Consider the following 23,893-nt stretch of genomic DNA (forward strand, 5'->3'; position numbering starts at 1 on the left):
TTTTGAAAGACTTGAAAAATTGTGAACCTATCTTTTCATATTTTCATACTCAATAACAAATTGTGTCTTGTGATTTACAAAACAAACAATGAGATTTTTTGGGAAACAGGTTAAAGGACCAGTGTGTAAGATTTAGTGGCATCTAGCTGAACAGGCTCGGCAGAAATGGAATATAATAAGTATCTTTTAATTAGTGTATAATCCCATGAAAATAAAAATTGTTGTGTTTTCGTTAACTCAGAGTGAGCCCTTTTTATCTACATAGGGAGCGGGTCCTCTTCCACAAAGTCCACCATGTTAAACCGCCATGTTTCAACAGAAACAAAATGAGACACTGGCTCCAGGGAGGACCTTTCGCGTTTTTCGTGTTTTTATTATAAGAGCTGGATATGGCTCCGCCACTCAGCCTTGAAGCCAATTTTTCTCAGTGGTCACTTGTGGTATTGCAGCAAAAAATACCCCCAGCCGCCCAAAAAGCATTTTCCCCATAGACCACCATTGTAAAAGGGATGTCTTAAAATTGTTGACAGGACACCTCGAACTGCACAAAAGGTCAATTATGAATCTTTCTTGGATGAATTTTTGATCCATGGAGATTTATATTTGTAATACTTTCCTCAAGCCGAGAAAAGTGATTTAAAATCATCACAATGTAAAGTCTATGGGCCGGCCAGAGAAACACCATCGCGCATATTCAGTGGGCCACACAACACGGAAGCAAAACTGGAAGCTAGAAACTTTTTTTGGCGTATGCACTAGGTGATCAATTCTTATTAGACTGAATGACCACCATTTTCATTCCAGTATCCAGCTTCATGAGGTGTATTCATTTTCTTTCACACTGGTTCTTTAAACTGTTAAATATATTGTGCATGGGGCAGCATTTTCGATCACATCCGTGTGTTTGATTAGTAAAACCTCGATTGGGAGCGGGCAGGGAGCCTGGGTGAAAGTGCTACCTGCGAGTCTGCGGTGAGGGCAGAAAAGACTCAGTGAAGCCGGGAAGATAGAGCAGATGTATAATAGACGGAGAGAGTATCAGACTTCCTGGTTGGCTCCGCGTTTTGTTGACACACTGCCCGCAGAGCTTTCTGGATCTGACAGAGAAGGAAGTAGGTAGGCAACGGCCTGCTATAGAGATCGGTCTCCAGCTGTAGTTAGCATATGAACGAGCGAATTAACACCCGGTCGAAACCGGGGCGTCGGCAGTGAAAGCGGGAGCTGAGCCGCGGAGCTGCGGGGAGCAGCTGACCGCACATCCGACACGTTAGCTTGGATTAAAACAGACGGAGTGGCGGAGGAGACACTCAGTCTCAGTGAGGTGTGTTTTAACTTAGCTTAGTTTTAACTTTAGCTCGAAACTACGTGAGGACTTCCAAGAAACTTTTGACGACAAGCCAAAGGAGTGCGAGGTACGTGGTCATAACCAGTTGACTTGTTACTGTTTTAACTAAATGTAGTGTAACGTTAAGAAACAGTGTGTTGCTTTTTTATCTGCTCTCAACTACTGGAGATCCTGATGTCTTGGTCCTGCTTCCAGAGTTGCTTCCTGGTTGGGTTTATAGCATTGACACTTGGGTTAAGCAATCAAAGTTATAAACCTATAATACCGTAATAAGTGTAATATACTGTATTGATTACCACAAGGCTATTCCCTGTATGCTTACCCATCTTCAGGGATTGTCAATTTAGCCTCAGAGCAGGTTCCTAGAAACTGCAAGGGAGTCCTGCTCAAGGGCACTTCAGCAGGATAAATGTGCACAAAGTTTTTAATTTAATAGTTTGCACCTATTAAGTTCTCCAGCATGTTTTGGTGTGTGCTGCTACCAATCAAGCTGTTTGATAATTCATGAAGCGTCATTTTTCAAGCAAAAATGTTAAATATTCACAGGTTCCAGTCTCTTAAATGTGAGTAATTGCTGCTTTTATTTGCCATATATGATAGTAAATTGAATATCTTTGGATTTTAGACTGTTGGTCAGACTTAAGCTTTATGAAGATGTCACCGTGGCCTCTCAGAAATCATAATGGACATTATTTGAAACATTTCATAAATGAAACGATTAATAATAAAAGAATTAAAGGTTACAGCCTTACACTATTTGCTGAGAAATTATTTTGTATTAGGGCTGCAACTAACGTTTTTATTATCGATTTAATCTGTTGATTACTTTCTCGATTAATCGATTAGTTGTTTGGTTCATAAAATGTCAGAAAATGGTGAAAAATGTCAGTTACTGTCACCCAGAACCCAAGGTGACATCTTTAAATTTCTTGTTTTGGTCCATAACCGTCCACACTACCTAAAGATAATCAGTTTACGATCAAAGAAGACCAAAAAAACAAAAACAGAAAATATTCAGATTTGAGAAGCTTGAACCAAAGTATTTAGAAATGACTGAAAACAATTAATCAATTATCAAAATATTTTGCGATTAATTTAATAATTGGCAACTAAGTGACTAATCAACTAATCGTTGCAGCTTTAATTATGTCTCTCAGCTCAAGTGAAATGAAGTTTTACTCAATTTACTGTAATACACCAACACAGGCTGACGTTTTTTTTAGTCCACAAAACTTTGTTTTGTAAGTTGCTAAATGAGATGTCATTGAAGGGAAATCACATTAGAGCGTTAATTAAATTTATCCCAACAGGAGGGCAAATTTATCTGCCTCTCATCTCTGCATCACATGTCGCCCCCCACGCTTCTCATCAGGCCTGCCCACAGAAGTGCCACTGCCACCATCACTCAGCCCTGTCAAGTACTGCATTCTCGCAGCAGGGTGTCAAACATACCCATAAATCATTAATTGAATATCTGACTATGTCGTGCATACGTTATGAGTTAGCTCACTGATGTAAATCTGGCATTTTCACCTACTGTATCTAACCTTACAGTACCGTGGAGACGTCATGAATGTTTCATCTACAGTAAGAAACACAAGAAAAGAGTACAGCAGCTCTCAACTGTTTGTCTGTTTTCTTTGTGTTCACACAATGGAAAGTAGGAGCTGTTCTGTAAAGTGTTTCTGTTACAATCAAGTCATTGTAAAATCAGCCATTCACTGAGAGAAATCTTTAGGCTCATTCTCCAGTTTACTACAAAAGACACCATTTACTGTGTTGACAGTTGTTAATGAACTCTGGTCTTGCAGTTAGTTTCACTCCAGGACTTTCATTACTTTATCGCCGCAGGTTCCTACAGTATCTTGTTCATAGTTTTTTTTTTAGGGGGAATCTAAATCTCTTTGTTTCTAATGGAGTGAATCATAAAAGCAGGGCTCCACGTGACAATTGCATTACTAGCTTGTATCATGCATCCTGTATCCCCCTCACTGAAACAAGTTTTACTGGAAACCACCACCCACTACTTGCATCAGATATATCACATAGTTTAGTTGGTTAGCAGTTACAGGATTTATCAACAGTTAGCTATTAGTCAGGCTATAGCCTTCGTTTGTAGCTTGACTAATAAAACCTGCTTCACAGGCCCCATTTCCAAGATCTTGAAGAAAGAAAACTTGTTATTTTGTTTTTTTGTTAATACAGTCAAGCTAACAGCCTTGATAAGATCACCTATGATAACATTTAGTCTGGTAGGATCACCTCGAGATTTTGACTTAAAAAAATTTGATACATGATATAACTAGGAATAATTGGCTAAAACAAACTAATTAGTCCCTCAAATCATTATTTGACTATTGTTATTAATGTATTAACATGTAAGCAGCATGCTCATGTTATAGCTGGTGTAGGTGGAGCTACTTTGAGCTACTGTTAGGTAGTTTTAATCTATAAAAAATATATGATTTGATCAAACTTACAGTCTGATCAGTACTGGATATATATATATGTATATATATATATAAACACACATAATAAACATTTTTGGTTTGAAGTAAACCCCTCAATTTTGCTATCAAAATTTTTACTGAGTGGGACATCTTAGAGTTGAAAAATAACATGTCTTTAGCATTTCTGCACCACAATTTCCTGTTATGTATTAGCTGACATAAACTCGAATACAGGCATATTGGCCCGGATTTCTCATCTACTTTGTATGTGAGACCTTAATCTACATACTATCTACTAATTATACTGTAGCTGTCAGATATACATAGTGGAATAAAAGTATTATAAAAGCAATAAAATGGAAATGCTGTGGAAGAAAATATGTTCAATATATGAATTTATGTTCATAAAGGAATGTTTTAATTAATGCCATGCCATGATGAATTAATCTAAAGGGCCTCTCTGGCCTTCACGGTCTCTCACGCAAGATGTTTTATGTTCTGGGCTCCAGGATATGAGAGAAGGTGGTAGCCTTGGATTGGTAATGAAGCTGTCCTCGTTATTTTGAATTCACTCTGACGCAGAGACGCCCACGTGTCTTCCCTTCCCAGGTGGCGTGATCTAAGCTGTCCTATTAGAATATCTGTTGTGCTTTATGTGTTAAGTTTTTGGTGCGACTATATCCATGTACATGCTGTGCCAAAGGCTTCCCTGATATCAGATACCTGTGTTGTAATAATCCTCTTACATTTAAGTTAGAATCAGCTGGAGCCTGTGCAGCTTTTTCATCTTTATTCATCATCAAAGTGTTGTTAGACAGTTATTGGACAAAGTACACGTTTTCTTCATCACCCAGGTTAAGTTCAAGCACCTCAAAATTGTTTGTAAGTGCGGTTCTTCAACCACTGGAGCCAAGACAGATGGTAGAGTATTCCCTGGCCTGTAGTGAAAGTGATAGCCGCAGTCGCAGCAGACCTCCTGCTTGACCTCCTGCTGTACCCGACTCCTGCTGTGTGATGACAGGCGTGGTGAAAAGGGCCAAGAGGCTCTGCAGCAGGGTTTGAGTTGGTCATACTGTGTTTTTCAAAATGCATTCAAGCCAGGAAGTAAATTTTTATCTTTCACTTGCTCTCAAAGCTGGATGGCTGGAATAGTTGCAGCCTCACCTAAATGATATGAGGCTGAGTGTACTATCTGAACCTGGGTTATTCACGTGATCAGTAAGATAGCAAGTCACGGCAGGTGTTGTGTGAGTTTTATCATCCTTTTTATTTCCATATTTGTTTGTCCTATCATAAAAAAGAAAAGCGATTGCTACATAATTTTAGAAGACATTCCTGTACAAATACACTTTATTTACACTGTATTCTGTTCTATTTTAAGTCCACGCAAGTTAGAAGACTACACCATAACCAAGTTTCCCACAGTGTCTTACAATGAAAGTGGGCCATCTTACCTGAACCAAAGAACTCTTCCACTAACATCATAAACAATACAAAGAATCTGCAGCATTGCTAGTAGATCTGCAAGGCTGTACTAAGGCGTGAAGTTGCATTTAACTAAACGCTAATGTAAGCATGCTAACATGCTTACATTTACAATGCTAACATGGCGATATTTTACAGGTATGATGTTTACCAACTTCACCATCTTAGTTTAGAGTTTTAGCATGCTAAAATTGCTAATAAGCATCGTCACAATGGTGCTAGATGAAAAGCTAAGTGATCATGTCATCCTGATGGCAATCAATCCATTAGTGAACTGCTGGTGGCGCTAGAAGAAAAGTCAGGGGATCGCCAAAGTCATTAGGATTCATCCTCTGGCAATCATGAATGTTTGTACAAAGTTTCATGGCAACCCATTGAATATTTATTGATATATTTCAGTCTGGACCACAGTAGTGGACCAACAATCCAGGCAGCCAACCAACCAGAAGGCAGTCCTGTGCAAATACATTTTATTTGTAATCTGTTTTAATGCATCAAAGTCCAACATATGGTAAATCACACCCTGAAGACCAAAAAGCATATGTCTTAATCAACTGAATTTAGTGTGACAGGCTGAGATGAAGTGGAAGAGGGGTGTGTATGATGGGAGGGTGGATGTCTTCAACAGGTTGATATACAGATGTAGAGTTGGAGGTCAGGTAGGGGTGGTGCTGTGTAGAAAAAGATGGGCTGTGGATTTGGCCTACAGAGAGGGATGCCGATCTGTAACGGACCGTGAGATGTTTTTGTTTAATCCAGCGATGATTTTTATTAATTTCCTCCCAAAAGTGCTGTAAGAACGCCATATCGTTTTCATTCTGATTAAATTTCTGTCCTTGGGGAAGCAGGCTTAACTGCCAGGATCACTTGGCCAAGCCCTAATTAATACAGACATAAAAGTGAGATTAGGCTATCACTCATTTAAGCCTAATGAATAGATTGAATCCTCAGGAATGACCAAGCAGTTCGATTTCACTCGCTATAACCTCGGGTTTTAGCGGGGAGAAGGGCTGCGGAGGTCCAGACATCCTCTTGGAATAAGCTGTTATCTGGATATAATAGTGAGGGCTCTTTTTTTTGGTTTTCTCACTTTTTGACCCCTTTGAAGTCGCGTCATCTTTGTCTGCGCTCACTCAGACCCCCTCAGAGCCATTCGCTTATTCATAATCCTCGTCTCGAAACGGAGCTGGACACACACACTCATCCCCGGTGCAGCTCAGGACAACTGTGTAGGCCGTTTGGTTGAAGAATTGTTTTGTTTTGTTCTTTTTTTAAGGTCGAAATGTGGTGAATTACAGTCTGTAAATCCAACAACAGCATCCTCTATTGTGAGAGGAATCTGGATGGATTGTTTGGCCTGTGGAGATTAGACCAGTCAGTGTTTGCTCCTCCATCAGTTAATTCCTCCTCCTGAGTATTGTCCTCGACCTCATTTGCAGATTCACCGTGTCTTATTTGCTCCTGTCTTTGTATTCCTCGAGGATGTTGTGCACTTATCAGTCTGTTTACACCGACTCTTAATTGTTGTGGGACAGCACTGCTACACTTTGATATTGCAGTGATGCAGACAGGACACTTATATAGAGCTGGAACGACGAGTCAATTAATCAATTAGTCGATTAACAGGAGTGTAATCAGCAACTCTTGATCACCAACTAATTTTCAGTATTCACTAATACTAATATTCACTAATTCTAGCTTCTCTTGGATGTGAGAATTGGCTGTTTTCCTCCTTTAATATGATAATAAATCTTTAATTTTATGGTTTTTAACTGTTGATTGGAAAAAATTAAACATTTAAAGATGTCAAGTAGGACAGTTTTTGCTGTTTTATGAAACTTAATAGACTAAACAATTCATCAATTAATCAATAAAATAATCAGCAGATAAATTAATTGTGAAAATAAGCATTAGTTGCAGCCTGAATCATACTTTCCATCACTTATACAACTCAAATCTGTCGTCTAATTCTCTAATTCCTCCTTTTCTTTCATTTTCTTCCCATCTCTCCGCTCCCCCTCCTTCCCTCCATCTGTCTCCCATCACACCTCGCAGCATGAGGTTGGAGCCACAGGTGTTGTAGGATGAAGAGCCCGGCGCACCGCACCAGGGACATCGAGCGGCAAGCTGGCTACCTGAAGCCCGAGCACTGTGCCCCTCCTCCGCCTCGCACCGGCTCTGACACCATGTGGTTTATCCGCGACGGCTGCGGCATCGTGTGCGGCATCATCACCTGGCTCCTGGTCTTCTACGCCGAGTTTGTGGTGGTGTTCGTCATGCTGCTCCCTGCCAAGAATGTGGTCTACAGCCTCTTCAACGGGGTGCTCTTTAACGGCTTGGCCTTCCTCGCCCTCGCTTCTCACGCCAAGGCGATGTGCACAGACCCGGTTAGTCAGTCAGACTCTGATGGATGTTTTCAGCTAATTAATGAACCACCTCCTCTCAGTGTGTTACAGAAGATTATCTTATAGGAAAAAACTGAATTGTATCAGTCAGCAACTATTTTCTAAGTAAAAATGCCAAAAATTCACTTGTTCCAGCTTCTCAAATGTGAAAAATTTTCTGGTTTTCTTCATCTTTTGTGATGATTAACTGAATAACTTTGGAATTCAGACTGTTTGTTGGACAAAACAAGCAATTTGAACAAGTCAGTTTGGGCTTTTGGAAGTTGTAATGGAATTTCCTCAATATTTTGTGACATTTTATAGACCTAATGATTAATTAACCATGACAATAACTGGGCAGAGCTTTTGATAATTAAAGTTAATTGTTCGTTTTCAAGAGGAAATGCCAAACATTCTCTGGTTCAAGCTTCTCAAATGTGAGGATTTGCTGCTTCTCTTTGTTTCATTTGAAAGTGAACTGAATGGTTTTGTGATTTGGAGTGTTTTTAATGATGTTACCTTGAGATTTAGGAAATAGTGGCAGGCATTTTTCACTGTTTTCTGACATTTTATTGACCAAATGTTTAATTGCTAAATCACAAAACTGCATATAAACTGTCTCTGAATAACAAAGATAAGGTAGAAATATGGTTTTTTTAGCTTTTGCAAAAGTAGGAGCTGAGAGCACTAAACCCAGATTTGTTCCTGCACTAATTTTACAATTTGATAACATACATGTTGTCATCATGAGATAATATAAAACAGTCTACAGATATTTAGGCTGTAATAATCATGGTAATTGTTTTATGGTTCTGTTTTGCAATCTGAGTGTTAAAACCAGATGATACATTTTTAATTGTGTTTGAATGTTTCTTGAAGTGAGGGCAAACTTCCGTCTATAAAGAGCCCCTGCAGCTAAATTAATGTAAAGGACACATTGTAAAACAAATAAAATCATAGAATAATTAATTGCATGCCTCGTAAACACACTTTTTTTTCCTCCCCACTCTCTCAGGGAGCCGTGCCCAAAGGGAACGCGACCAAAGAATTCATCGAAAGCCTCCAGCTCAAACCTGGACAGGTGGTGTACAAATGCCCCAAGTGCTGCAGCATCAAGCCTGACAGAGCTCACCACTGCAGGTACGGCACTCTGCGTATTATGTGTAGATTGTAAGGGAGATTACCGGTTTTTCATTGCAAGCACTGCAACTTTTAAGATGTGGGTCTGGGCGGGTTGAGCGTTCTGCTGAAGTCTGCACCTTACAGAGGAAAGTCCTGATGCGATCGTCCCGCTGGGGCTGTGTTTGTTCCTGCACTGGTTCTCCTGTGTGTGATTTTTTTTTTTTCTGTTTTGTTTTAGAGTAGCTTTGTAGCATTTCCCTGTAGACTTCACAACTCGATAATAAGGAGATCCCTCTGGGGCAGCTCTGTGGTTTCCCTGGGATCGCAAGGCATGAAAAGTGCAAAAACACTGCAGAGTAATTGAATCGTAAAGCCAGTGAGTCATTCTGTCTCAAAGGCAAAACAATGGGTGTCAATCAGAATGAAATAGATGCTTTACTTTTACTGAATATTATTGCTTTTTATGAGTCATCCTTTGTGGGTGTTTCAGATGATACACTGAGATGTTAGACTTGTCTCTAATGGCGCGTAAGAACAATTTACTACACACTGGATGACAGCTTTTTAAATATAGATTTCGTAGATCATGTAAGCAAAGCACACTGGTAGATTGAGTGTGACTTTATTCTTTGGCAGATGATGAATTATGAGATGTCAGGCCTTAACTTGAGTTGTCAACCAACTGCAGTTGTGTCACATAAATAACCCCAAACACAGTCTCAACACCACACAAACAGACGCCCTCCAGCCGCCATGATTGAGAGCAGTCTGGCTTTTCAGACTGTTACAATCTCTCACTTCTGTCAATGTCAAAGTTTGAGTGAATTACACTGCTAAAGGTGGGCTGACAGTATGTGTGTGTGTGTCTTTTTTATGTGAAATATACTCTTAAATATCAGCCTCACAAGGGCACAGTTTACCCATAATTTTTTTATTTACACCCCTCATCTATATAACGTATCTGTGTGTCCGCAGCGTGTGCAAACGCTGCATCAAAAAGATGGACCACCACTGTCCCTGGGTGAACAACTGCGTCGGAGAGAACAACCAGAAATACTTTGTGCTCTTCACAGTGAGTCTTTAACCTCCCGCCGCTACACAAAAATGATGTCATCGTTCACTTCGCAATGCTCATTAACGTATTATCTATTGTTCTTATACTTCAGATCTGTACTTGCCTCTTAGACTATGAATATCTCTATACAGATGCACACAAGCAATGAAAATATTTTTTTAATTTCATTATAACCTTGTTATACGATGACTATTATTATGAGTTAATAGTATGTTTTTAACATTAAATCTATGTTTGTTTCTTCAGATGTATATTGCACTAATATCCTTCCATGCGCTGGCCATGGTGGCCTTCCATTTTGTTTTCTGCTTTGAAGAAGACTGGACAAGTAAGTATTATTCTGTATTATAGTGACACTAGAGACTGTGAATTGGGAAGCACAAGCACTTGATCTGCAAAATAGGGCTGATTTTTTTGTAGATATTTCTACTAGTTATAGCCAGAATTTACCATTCTGTCATGTAAGAGCTGACCTTAGATATTCCCCAAGCTATAAGTTTACATAATAAACCTGTTGACATTTTTTCCCCCTCTTGTTCTGTCCTCCTTCATCAGAGTGCAGTAACTTCTCTCCACCAGCAACCGTCATCCTCCTCATCCTCCTGTGCTTTGAGGGGCTTCTCTTCCTGATCTTCACAGCAGTCATGTTTGGGACCCAGGTCCACTCCATCTGCACCGATGAGACGGTAAGTGAAATAACCGGTGTACACCTCGTACAAACTGATGTTGCACCAGTGTGATACATGTCGGTTGGATGTTTGGGTTTAAGCAGCAAGGTAGTTCAAAGAGTAGTGAGGGTTTCTTTTCAGTAGAGGATCAACATCCAAGCTTTCATGTTAGCAATTTTCTACCCTGCTGTAAGTTGTACTTGTTAAGTAAAACATGCTGTTTCTTGGAAGCTGCGGTGCACTGACCCAAACCTTTCCTACAGTGTGCTGCAATGTTCCTTCAGCCTTGCAAAGGACATTCCTCACTGAAACAGAACTCAGGCTTTTAGGTGTCTTTAGTTGTCTCTCAGCATGATGCAGTAACATTTTTCGGAACTATTTGGGACTGACTGACTGATGGGCATTTTATAAACCAGAATATGTTGCAGACATATGAACAGGATTTGAGAATACTTTTTCAAAAGCAAGTTTAAGTAACCAAACTTTATCTTATTACATTACATTCATTTGAAAGATGCTTTTGTCTAAAGCAACTTACAATAAGTGTATTCAGCCTCGACAAGAATTTATTGCCCTAAAGGTTTCGATAGTAGTGGACATATTGTTCTTCGTCAGTATGCCGCAAGATGAACTGAACAAAATGTTGTTGTCATTATGCAAAAAGGTCTGGACTCAAGTTGTGTACTCCATTGAAACTAAAACCATTACTGTGAAAAAACTACATCAATTCTGGGGTGCATTGATGGCACCGACCATAAATCACAATGTCCCCTTTTTATCTCTGGCCAGGGACATTTGTTGCATGTCGTTCCCCATCTGTCTCTACTATCCACTCTCTAATAAAGCACAAAATGCCCCAGAAAAACTTCAAAACCATCTATTCATAGCACAACAATGAGCAAAACCAGACTTAAGTTTGTATAGAAATTCTGACTTCCTAGAATAAGTTATAATGAGGAAGGTTAACAGCTCTAAATTCATACAGTCAGTTGAATGTAAATCAGAGCACAGATGTAAGTAGGGGCAGGTAATTCACTTATAGCCTCCAGATAGGTTGAGATTAGTGCAATTTTCTCATAACGCGTCCGCTCAAACCACCCACAAGGATGACTCACTGCGTTATAATATTCAGTACAAAGATCATCTATTTCAGTCTATTGCAATCTAATGGGGCCTGCAGTTCTGTGCCCCGTTAGTGCACCTTTATCTATGTGTTTGTGTGCTGTTCTTAGATATCAGGAAATGCTGAGAGTGAGTCACCAGATTAAAGCCTCTTAGAGAAAGACAAAAGAATGCAAGACACACTTAATTTTTAATCCCTTTTTAGTGGTTATTTTTTGTTTGTATAATACAATTTAAAGACACAGATTTACTGTATGTTCACAGTGTTTTTATTGGTATTTTATGTCATCAATACAATCAGAAATGGAGACTCGCATATTTTTCACATCCGTCATATCTTATCCTTGCAGGGTATCGAGCAGCTGAAAAAGGAGGAGAGAAGATGGGCCAAAAAGTCAAAATGGATGAATTTGAAGGTGGTGTTTGGACATCCGTTCTCTATAGCCTGGCTGAGCCCCTTTGCAACACCTGACCACGGCAAGGCAGATATATACCAGTACATAGTGTGAAAGCAGAAAAACAAAGCTCAGCTCTGCTGCTGTGGACACAGACTGATCGATCCTGGTCTGCCTTCTTATTTGGCTGGACCTCAATGAGCATGAACTCCTCTTAATCACTTCTACGTTTTCTTTCGTTCTTGAATAATTGATATTCCAGGGTGTTCTGTTATAAACTATTACGTCGTTAAAACACGTTTATTTTTTAAAACATTGTCACCTTTTCATTTTATTGTTTCCCTTCTTGGTGCTGACTGAGATTAGTGAGGTGTAGCTGTATAAAGAAGCTCTCCAGAAAAAAAAACACACACACAAACTAAGCAGCGATAACTTGACATGAAGCACTTAAGAGTTGACAAAACAACACCAGAGACTGAACTCTTGCTTCTCCAGATTAAAATTTCCTGCTGTACTTCTGATCATTTCCTGCTTCCAAGACTGAACAATGTGAAATCAAACTGGAAAGCAGTGCAGTCCGGGTGTCAACACGGTCCCCTGATTTCGTCTTCCTGTAAACATTGTTGTGATGCTGTCGCCTCTTCATTTGCTGTATTTTTTTTTTTTTTGTCATTGCGATAGTCTTTTGCTGAATGCTGTGGATGATTTGCCTTAGAACAATGCATTATTGGCATCTGCTAGAAAGTCATTTTGCCTTAATGCGACAGTCAGGGTGAAATAGGATCACACTGGTTAAACTATGTGAAATGAGTTTGTTTTATCCTTGATGCCAAGTAAGTGGATTTCTTCTGATGGACTTTGTGTCTGCAGTAAACCCCACCTATCTGGCACAAAGTTGAAAACAGTTTAAGTTTCTCTGTCGTCTAAAATGGCCATTAGCCAAGTCTCTACTCAAACCAGAGTGGGTTAGGGTTAGGGTTAGTCACTGTGAAGGACATTACAAACCTGTAGGATACAGAGCAGCAATAACCCTCTGGTGGCCAGTTAAAGTTATAATCCTTAAGATTTCAGTCTTGGTTGATTTGTTGCCACTTGTTACCACAGTCACTACACAACAGCAGGTCATAGGAAAAGGAGTTGGTCACCTTTCTAGGAGCTCACTGTGGCTGCTACTTCTTCTTCCAAAACTCCCTGCAATATTTAAGATGGATCTGCTTTCAAAAAAAAAATGCCTGAAAATGGCCTTTGTTTTATTTTGTACATGCTTCTTTGAAGAACAAACACGGTTAAGATTGACTTTTAGTGACAAATAACAGCGACAGTCAGAAATGGTGGGTTTGCACTAGCAGTAATTAAATACAGTGTTAAGAGAACAATTAGGCTGATATCAATGATTACATGCTGCTGTGAATCCATCAAGCTTAGGAAGGCAATTTGAATCTAGCGCGTGAATGGCGGACTCCACCGCTAACAATGTAAGCTACTGTATAGAGAGGTAATTACCAAATATAAACACATTGAGCAGCTATTGCTACCATAAATAATCTAAAAAAAAAAGGGATTTGATTTCTAGAAATGTTTCAGGATTACAACTTTAAAATCACACATTTGACAGCAGGTAAACAAAGTCTTGTTTCTATTCCAAGAAGCAGAACAGCTTGTACGATTATTGAAAGTGACTTCAGTTTAAGAATCCACCAGGCAGTTTATCCAGTGTCCTCCTTTTGATTGAGACCCATGTGCAGTAAATCTATCTCTGCTTGATAACCATTTCCATCACAGTCACCAGCTCAGATGGAAAGTCAGGGAATAAAGCAATACGCATTGCTCTCTCCGAATGCACTGACCCTAAGTGTAATTCACTCGCTCTAAATTGATGGAATTTGCCTGTGGATAATCCAGTTAGTCATAGATCGTAGTTATGAGCCTAACTGGAAGGGAGAAAAAGCCTTACAGGATAAAATGTTGATGAATATTTAGGCCAGTGGAAAATGTTCAATGAGGCCTGAAAGACCACGCAGAAGAGTCACATTTTAATTGTCACAGCTGCAGACAATACAAGGCCAACTCAGCGTAAAAAAGCAAATACAGAAAAGGTTTTCTGTGTATTGACTAACTGCCAATTTGACCTTAGTTAATAAGAATTTGATGCAAGTAGAAAATAATCCACTTCAAAGCATTTAACCCTAAAAATGCCTTTGCTCAAATGTGTTGAAAAGCCTTACTGTAGTTAAAAACATGCTTTTGAGTATGACGGGAGGACTTGAATGTACATGTTGCCAAATTGAGTGCTTTACAAAGGGAGGCAATAAAATAACCATTTCAGTTTCAATGAGTAGAGCATTGTTAAGAGTCAACAGAAATTTTTTGAATAGTTTTAAAATCACTGGAGTTTTTAAAAAAATGTCAAAATGTTACCATTGTATGGACAGGCAAAGGTTGCTATCCAGTTTACACACACAGTTCACCAGCTTTTTTCTTCTTTTCTTGAATTGTTCGATATGTTCTGTGTGGTCAGGTATGAATATTATTTGTACCACAAAATGTTTCTTTTTTATTGTTGTATTTGTTTAAAGGGGGATGAAATAAAACAGTCTCTATGTGATACAACATTTTATTTTTATTTACTCAGTTTCACAGTTTACTTTGTATTTTTGTAGATAACATTTGTGAGAAAATTGGACACTCCATTATTAATTCAGGGACGGAAAGAAGAAAAATTTAAATATTTGGTACTACTATGTCAAATAAAAAACACTTATAATGAACATTGCAGGAGCAAGCTCTGTAAAAAGTTTAACAGCAGATTTTGCCAGTTACCATTAAATTACAGTAAAATACAATTAATTATTTTACAAGAAAACTTAAGTAGAATTACAATTTTTTTTTATCATGAAAAACATCTTTAAAATGTAAAAAAAGCACAAATACAGTAGAATTTTATCATTTGAACGATCGCTGTCTTTTAAATTACAGCATAATTAACAATAACATTTCTTTAATTTTACTGCCCAACTTTAGTAGAATTAATCTTTCATTAGAAATCTCTAAATGTAATAAAATAAACCCTTTACCCCATATCCCTACATGTTGTAGATGGATTCATATATTTGGATAATTATATGACATTACAAAAGTATATTGTGATTTACAGTAAAGTACAGATTTCTTGAGGTAAAACTAATATTATTAAAAATGTAAATATGTAGATGTACACTCACATTATCCCCTTTTAAACCCCATTAACAATATGACACAATTTTCAGTTAGGGTTAATGGATATTTAACTCAGTTTATCAGTTTTTTGTGGCATTCTTTTATATTTATATGCGTCGAGATACAGACAAGAAGTTTATGATGAACATATTCAGTTGTCTTTGTAGAAGCTCTTATCTGCTGTGTAACTGGAGTACGATGTATCTCGTTGGCCTTTGAACTGATTTATCAATTTCAAGTTTCTTTTATTGTTACGTCTCATTACACAGGTATAACGGTAAAAATCTTAAGTTTCAGCTCCTCAACAATGCAGTAAAAGACAAAAACTGCAAGGTCGGTCAGGAGCCCAAAACGAGGCAGCCATACTCAACGATTCATTTTTCTATTTTTACCAGAGGTATTTAAAGAAAGAGGACTTGTGTAATGGTGCGTTAAGCTCACTATGTTAGTAGATGTGAACTAGCTAAAGGCAAACATTGCATCCAGGCCCATTAGCTACTGTAAGCACACTCTCCATTAGAAATTACTGTTACAATGCAGAGAAATGACACAGAGCGAAATGAGTTTAAAGTCCCTGTTTGCTGCAGGAAAACACAGCTTCTTATCTTTACCCACTTGAAAGCAGGTACACTGTAAATGCTGACTGTACTTTACATCTAATTCAATTGCTGCATGCAGAATGACTCAGAGAAGCTTTTCTGTTCAAAGTACAAAGCCGTGATGAAGACATACTGTTAATCTTCCCACAGACAATAATATAATAGAGTGATGGAGACAAGAATTGTGTTTGTCATATGAGATGTTTATTTAATAATTTATCAGTGTTTCTTCTCTCATTGGAGATGACAATTTACACATCCTAAGTGTTTCCTATTAACAGAATATATTTACACTTTTACAAATGTTTGTTTCACATAATCTATAAGACACATTATGAATGATTCTTATCATAGCAAACATGGTGTCTCCCTCAAGCTGCACAGTCTTGACCTGTAAGGGCAGTGATGCTGCTACACATTAAAAAGTTTAACGTAGTGTTAAATTAGTCAGTGCAGCAGCCTCCAGATTAAATTGATTACTGATCTGTCCACACTGTAGGAGCAGGAATACCAACAAACTAACGCAAAATCAAGCTCCCCTCATTAAATATTCCAAAGAAGATTGTTTTCCTTTAAGAAGCCCTGGTGCATTCAGTATACCAAGTGATCAAAACTTTATTGATTCAAAAGAGGTCTTGATAAATTTAGCTGTTTTCTTGCAGTGCAGCATTTTAACTTATCAATGTGACACACACGTCATAAGGTTAAGATCATATTTCAGTGGTTCTCTAATCTCCCTGTACAAACACATCTACAGTTTATGTGCACACATGTATAAATACATCACACTCAGGGTCATGCCTCTGTCACAGAGCTATAAATGTGGCTACTGCAAAGCACTGACTGGTTATATTACAGTGAGAGTGGATTCACAGGTAGATGGTTTACCCTCATATCATGCCGTTAACTGGAGAAAAGCAGGCACCTAAAAGTTTTCGGAATCAAAAGCAGGTTACAGATATAAAAGGTAGATTAAAAGAAGTTTACATTTTGGGAAATGCACTTATTCAATTTATTGCAGAGAGTTTGATGATAGGACTGATACCACTCGGATCTCTTCAATAAATATGAAGCAGTCAGTAGCCGGTTAGCTTAGCTTAGCATGAAGAGAAACAGCTAGCTTGGGTCAGTCTGAAGGTAACAAAATATGCCTACAAGCACCTCTTCAGTGTACTAATCAACATTATATATCTTGTTTGTTAAATCTGCACAAAAACAGGTGCAAAAATGATAATTTGCTGTTTTACAGGGGGACTATGTCTTGGCTGGGAGCAGTTGCTAGGGAACCAGCTGAGACTTGGCCAATAAAAAGTCTGGCACATAACTCCCCGTAAAACCGCATTTTTATGTTTTTTTACCTTGTTTTTTGTACAGATAAAACAAATGAGATATAACATTTTCATTAGTGAGCTTTACATGTGCTGGTAAGCTAACTGTTTTACCTCTAGATGGAGCCAGGCTAGCTGTTTCCCCCTGTTTCCAGTCTTTATGCAAAGCTATGCTAACTTTATCCTGCCTGTGCCTCCAGCTTAATCAATACTGTAGAAGTATGAGAGTGGTATCAATCTGCCAATCTTTGCAAGAAAGCAAATTAGTATATTCCCAAAAATACTGAACTATTCCTATAAGTAATGCACCACACCCAGGATCCAAAACATGGAGGCACAAACAACTGGATTCACTTTTTTTATGTCGCAGCGTGGGCTCCGAGTGATCTCCACTTTTGAAAAATCCTGCGTTGCGAGTACAGCCCTGCTACAAAACATCACTCAGCCAGCCTTTTAAATATGAGAGCTGTATAATCACATTGTCACTGCAGTCACATTAATAGGGATGCATGTAAATCACATGGTACAGAACCTGCACAGCAGCAGTTGGAAGGACATCTGATATATTTGTGCATTGCCGCTGTGGGATATTACAGACAGTTATTATAGCTACCGTTATGCATTTATATTATGATATGTATCCAAACAACAGCAACATGTGATCCTAGAATACCATTTAATAAAGCAACCTTTGATGTTTTCAAATCCCTGTATACAACAGTATACTTACTTAGCTGATGTATGCTAACAGAAATGTCCCTTTAGTAGCAAGTATTGCCATTTCATTTTCTATGCTCAATTATTAATGCTCAAAGCCCCTTTGCTCTTACACACATCACAGTGTTATGAGATTTAAAGGAAGTATAATGTTATTGCACTCTCATGGACAACTCCAGGGATGTAGAAGGAAGCTTTTAATGAAGCCATGTGTCTATCTAACCCAAGAGATGATTGCTGATGGACTGATATTGATAATGTGCAACAGAACAATATAAGATTGCAAATGCAGGGCACATAAAGCTCAACAGGCAATCAAGAGGCCACGAGATGGGTCTGATGCTGGAGAGGCAGTTTGGCCACTGAAGACACGAGATGATAAAATGAGGCAGCTCACAGGGGCATCACTTTGACATGAACTGATACTCCAGGATGCTTTGGTGTGAGTTATATGAGTTCAGGCCTTGGTAGGAACATGCACATATCTATCATGAAATTGAAGATCAGCTGCCTCTTCATCAAAACATGTGTCATGCTCATATCTTAAGGTTCAAGCTATCAAGAAAGGCAAATAATTAAAAAAAAAAGCAAGACCCAGGCAAACAGCAAGTTCTTACCGGGGGTGAGCCTTTCAGCGCTACATTAGTTTTATTACTTGTGAAAAATACGCTTTGTTAGCTAAGTGCTTCATTTAAAACATCACCTTGAGCATGCATAAAATTAAACATTAGTGTAGGATGTTTACAGTGAATGTCGTAGTAACTTAAGGAAATGTGAGCATTAAAAAAGCTTTGGTGATCCTACGGCTGCAATACATAATCCACTGGCAGATAAAGGTTGACATAGGTGATATTTGTTCATTGCTCATGAACAAAACCCACAAGACTGACTTCAGACCAGCCTGTTAATATGCACACAACCCTTCAAATTATACTCATGTTGGATATTAGGTGTCTCTCTCTTTAAATGGGTAATTGGAAATTTTGGGAAACCCTCTTATTCACTTTCTTGCTGAGAGTTAGAAGAAAACCCTGTTAACATGAAGCTGGAGCAAGGAGACAGCTTAGTTTAGCTTAGCATAAAGACTGGAAACAGGGGACTCTGTCCAAAGGTACCACAATTTGCACCTCTAAAGCTCACTAATGAACACGTTTGTGAATCTGCTGGTTGCCTGACAAGTCTCATTGCGCCTGGCCAAGAAATAGTCCAACACAGAACCATCAATTGTCATTTTTACTTACATTTTTTTACAGATCAAACAAAAAAGATATAATTTGTTAATGTGTAAGCTTTAGAGGTGGTGGTAGGCACATTTTTTTCTTTATGGTAAGCTAACCGGCTGCTAACGGTAGCTTAACATTTACCATGCTGACACGAGAGTGGTATCAATTTCCTCATCTAACTCTCAGCAAGAAAACAAATAGACCCAACTTATCAAACTATTCCTCTCTTCCCTTCTGTCCCATTGTTTCTGTTAGCTCATGAGTTGTGTTGGTGTTGGCTAAAAGTAACATAAAGCTGGTATTATTTTTGCTTCATTGTAAGCTTGTGAACAAAGATTATTTTAGAGCTTCTGAAAAGCCGAACCCAGGGCAGCCAGTAGCTTGTCTCCACTAGCCAGACTGAAGCTGTGCCATGGCCAGACTGGCTGAAAGCCAACATCTCCTCTGATTTTTAGAGCTTGACTAAACAAGGCAGCACCACAGCTGAGCCAACAGTGTTTTACAGCCTGCACTGCCACGAATTGCAACCTGAAGTTTAAATGTTCACTGATAATAAATTGATTTCAGAAGCATTTAGTCATAATAGTTAAATAATTTAAACAATTTATTCAGTAAAATGAGCATTATTAGCAACAAAATCAGATTTTTTCTTACTGTTTCAATGTTGTGCCTCAGTTACTATTAATTCAATAAATGTCTAAATCCAGTTTCAGATTTCATCAGTCTTTGGCTAAATGTAAAATCAGAGGAAATGCCGACCAAAACACATACCACAGCCAGATGGAGCCAAGCTGAACAGAGCTAGTGGAGACGAGACATATTATTCATCTTTCTTGGTGACTGCATTGTGTTGTCCATCCTGTGGAGAGACCCTCTGCAGTACTAACAGGCCAGAGAAAGTCAGGGAGATCCCAACCCACCACAGCGTTATCTGGGCTTCACCGAAGATCAGCTGGCCCAGGAAAGCCTGCAGGGGGAAAAATTATTGCATCATAACCTGCAAAGATGCTTTGATGGAAAATGTCAGTTCAACTTTGACAAGAAAATCCTCTAAAAGGCTAAATCACTGTTATTTCTGAATATAGTCCAACCTACTTTCTAAAATAAGGCAGTTGATACAAAGAAGAAAGTATGTGAGGTCACTCTAAAATTAACTTACACCTCACCACAGTCTAGTGGGAAGTAATTTGCTGAAAAGCCAAGTTGTTGACTACAAAGAAAAGATAAGTAAGTGCTTGTGTAGGAGGACCTTTGATTGAGGCTGCTACTTACGGAAGATATGAAGTTGGAGGCGGTGGTGGTCACAGTGGTTCGGGTGGAGGAAGAGGAATACCTGAGTGCTTTGGCAAGGAAGGTCCACATCACAGCATTGCAGGTGAAAAGCAGCCCGCCACACAGCAGCCTCAGAGGGATATGAAGCTAAAAAATAAAAAAAATAGAAGTTAATGACAGCTAATTGTTGTTTTATGGTTGCTTGATTGCTCAAAATGTGGATGTTTACCTGCATATCCTGTCTTAACTTTTTTGTCTTGTTTCAGGATAGAAGTAACAATATAAAATGTGACTTTCAGCTTGTTGTGAGGAACTGCAGCAAACGGTGGAAGAAGTATTCAGATTCTTTACTGAAGTACAAGTAGAAATACCACAATGTATAATTGACCCATTACAAATAAAAGTCCTGCAGTTAAAACTTTACTTAGGTAAAAGTACATAAGTATTATCAGCAAAATCTACTAAAAGTATCAAACGTAAAAGTACTCACATATGTTATTATATATACACCGTATTATTGTATTACTACTTACTGATATAGTAGTAATTGCTCCCATGTTAAGGTGAAAGCAGCGTTTTAGTTTTGTATTTGGTTAAAGTGGAGATAACTATTTCATGTATTATTGGATAACTCATCATCAACATCATAATTTATAAGCGGATCATAGGTTTTGTATGTAAAGTCTTAATCTTCAAAGTAACTCAGATAAACGTAGAGGAGTAATGTAGTAGAGTGGAGCAGAAGTGTAAAGTAGCATAAAATGGAAATACTCTAGGAGAACTACCTAAAATATGTATATAATATCTTATATGGAAAGATATTAGTATTTATCTTGGTTAGGAAGAATTTGTAAGCAACCCCCATGGTGGAAGGCATGAAATTAAATAAAAAATATACAAAAAAGGTAAGTAAAGGTTTGGTAAATGTACTCATTCCAGTTACATTCCACCATTGACTGCAGCCTGTCAGTTATATTGCTGCAGACATCTACACAGTATTTGCTCTTGCTTGACAGACTTGCTTTAGTGAATGTCTCATGATGACTCAGGCGTGAAGGAGTGAGGAGTTTATCTGAAGTTGAAAACTCTGCATTCATCTATAGTAGAGTGTGTCCGGTTTAGCCTGGTAAAGGAATTAAATAAATCATCACCAAAAGCTATGGTGTTCATAATCATCCCTGATACATCATTAACATAAAATTTTACATTATATAATTTGCAATATACTAGATCTGCAACAATTAGTCCATTAATCGATCAACAAGAAATAATCAATTAATTAGAATTAATTTTTAGTCATTTTTTAAGAAAAAAAAAGCCAAAATCCTCTCATTCCAGCTTTTAAATGTGAATATCTTCTAGATTCTTTAGTCTTCTATGATAGTAAACTGAATATCTGCACTTTGGGCTTTTTGAAACAGTGATCGACATTTTTCACCGTTTTCTGACATTATATCAACCAAACAACTAATCGATTAATCGACAGGTTTATTGATAATTAAAATAATCGTTAGTTGCTGCCCTACATTATACTGTGAAGGGTTCCTGTTATTTTGTCTATTCCCTGCACGTGTGAAATCCCAGCTGAAGTCTGATATGACGCACTGGCTGAATGCGATAACCTCCTGGTGCATATTAAGAGTCTGCCTTTGATTTGCATGCATCTGCAAACCTTGTGCTACTTGTGATATTTTGATTAGCCTTCAGATATGAAGTCACTGTACAGACCATTAATGCATTATAAGATCTTATTATACATCCATGGTGCAGACAGACAGCTGCCTGCAGATGTGCCTCTCTGACATCACTGTGTGACGTCTGCGGAGAGTGTGAAGGTCATAAAAGAAACATGACCCCCCCTTTAGAAACCTGGAAGCCTTCTTTAACGCAACCACGCTCACAAAATAACGCGATAACACACAGACACACGAGCTGCAATGTCATTCTGCTCTGCACGAGGACACGGCACGAGCTGCTGCATGGGCTCCCTCGTGTGATGCTGATGATGCTGATGATGCTGAGGGAGCTGGAGTCAGGGGAGGAGAGAACCCCCCCTAACATCCTCCGTGAGAAATCACCCCGCTTGGAGGCATGCACGTACGTCGGCGCTACATTATTAACAGCCACCCCCGCTGTTTTAATAATTAACTTCAACTATGGCGATGCCTCACCCGGTCACAGGCGGTAGTTTCGTCCGCTTGTCTAAATTTCCGCTGCTCGCCCCATGTCCGGAGTCCGGTTTCGCAGACTCCCTTCAGGTAGTCGGCTCCGAGAGACAGCTTGGCCGACGACGACGCCACGGCCCCGAGGAAACCCGCCAACAGTGCATAGAAAACTCCGGGGAACATCTTTGATGATGACAGTCGAGGCACATAATTTTCTACTCCATCTTTACATGTCTGCTGCTGCTGCTGCTGCTGGTCCGGGTTGAGCTGCCTGCATGGTTTTTGCTGCACTTTCTACAGACAGCCGTCCGGTGGCAGTCACACAACACATGGTCAACCCGGAGCAGCGCAGTGGTTGGACTAAAATACCCCTATTGCATTCTGGGAATTGCAGTTTTATAATTCCACAACCTTGACAGAGTCGAGGATGACTTCAGCAGCATTAAAGTGTCTCCCATAATGCTAGAATCATAATAAAAAGCATCTTACTGTGTTAATCAGATATTTTTATTTAAACCTTTTACCTCTTTAAATTTTGTTTACTGATGTTGTTAAAAATGTCAAAAAAAAACTGCCATAAAAATATGATATATTAATATTATTTTCCACTTTCACTGAGTGAAATCTTTTAGCCAACTTCAGTCCTGACTATCACTACCAAATATTCAGTAATATTAAGAATTTAACCCTTTAACCCCAAAAATTATGGTTTTAATGGGTTTCAATGGGACATTTTTGTCCATAAGGATCAGAGTGTCTTTATTTTGGCTACACAGTTTATTATAGACTTATTATAGAAGCTGAGGTTGAACTTCCAAAATTAAAAAAAACAACAAAAAAAAAACTACACCCTTTCAAAATGTATGCCATATGCATTAACACAGCCAAAATGATCCAATGAACCAAAAATATCCCCAGTGAGGCACAAGGGTTAAGAATTCGATCATTTAAAAAAGAAAACAACCACATTATAGTCCCTCCTCTTCTTCTTCTATGCTATAAATACAGGGTGGACTAGAGGACAATCAATGCTAATGTAATGTCTTTGAGTGTGGGCAGAAAGCTTCAGCTCAGGCAAAGTATGACTCCACTTGATCCAGACTGCTTGAACCGCAGGGATGGACCTCTGTTGCCTTCAGCATACTGATGAGCTGCAATATAGAGACTCATTACATTAAAACACACCGGTATAAGTGAAATGGTGTGTGGGTGTGAGTGTGCGTGTGTAGGCAGTAGATGGTTGGAGGACTTACTCACACGTATGCCCACATGATGCTCATTCCCCTTTTTCTGTGACCTTTATAGAGAAATGACTAGCCTGTCAGAG

The 23,893-nt window shown here is 38.7% G+C and overlaps 2 protein-coding genes across 3 annotated transcripts; one reads left to right on the forward strand and one right to left on the reverse strand.

Moving 5' to 3' along the window:
• Positions 1-504: 504 nt before the first annotated feature.
• On the forward strand, positions 505-14,656 carry LOC121913286 (palmitoyltransferase ZDHHC3-like). Of its 2 annotated transcripts, none has more exons than XM_042435963.1 (7): positions 505-1,412; positions 7,336-7,667; positions 8,680-8,804; positions 9,762-9,858; positions 10,108-10,189; positions 10,417-10,547; positions 12,002-14,656. In XM_042435963.1, the coding sequence occupies exons 2-7, from the start codon at positions 7,365-7,367 to the stop codon at positions 12,158-12,160; spliced, it is 897 nt and encodes a 298-aa protein (XP_042291897.1). In that variant the 5' UTR covers positions 505-1,412; positions 7,336-7,364; the 3' UTR covers positions 12,161-14,656. The 2 variants fall into 2 exon arrangements, with proteins under 2 accessions (XP_042291897.1, XP_042291898.1); XM_042435964.1 differs by lacking the exon at positions 505-1,412 and adding an exon at positions 4,340-4,404.
• Positions 14,657-16,043: 1,387 nt separating this feature from the next.
• On the reverse strand, positions 16,044-23,069 carry LOC121912383 (transmembrane protein 42). Its single transcript, XM_042434487.1, has 3 exons — positions 22,573-23,069; positions 20,402-20,548; positions 16,044-20,096 (listed from the first exon to the last, which is right to left on the reverse strand). The coding sequence occupies exons 1-3, from the start codon at positions 22,747-22,749 to the stop codon at positions 19,950-19,952; spliced, it is 471 nt and encodes a 156-aa protein (XP_042290421.1). The 5' UTR covers positions 22,750-23,069; the 3' UTR covers positions 16,044-19,949.
• Positions 23,070-23,893: the final 824 nt, after the last annotated feature.

Source organism: Thunnus maccoyii, chromosome 15, assembly GCF_910596095.1.
Source record: "Thunnus maccoyii chromosome 15, fThuMac1.1, whole genome shotgun sequence".
NCBI lineage: Eukaryota > Metazoa > Chordata > Actinopteri > Scombriformes > Scombridae > Thunnus > Thunnus maccoyii.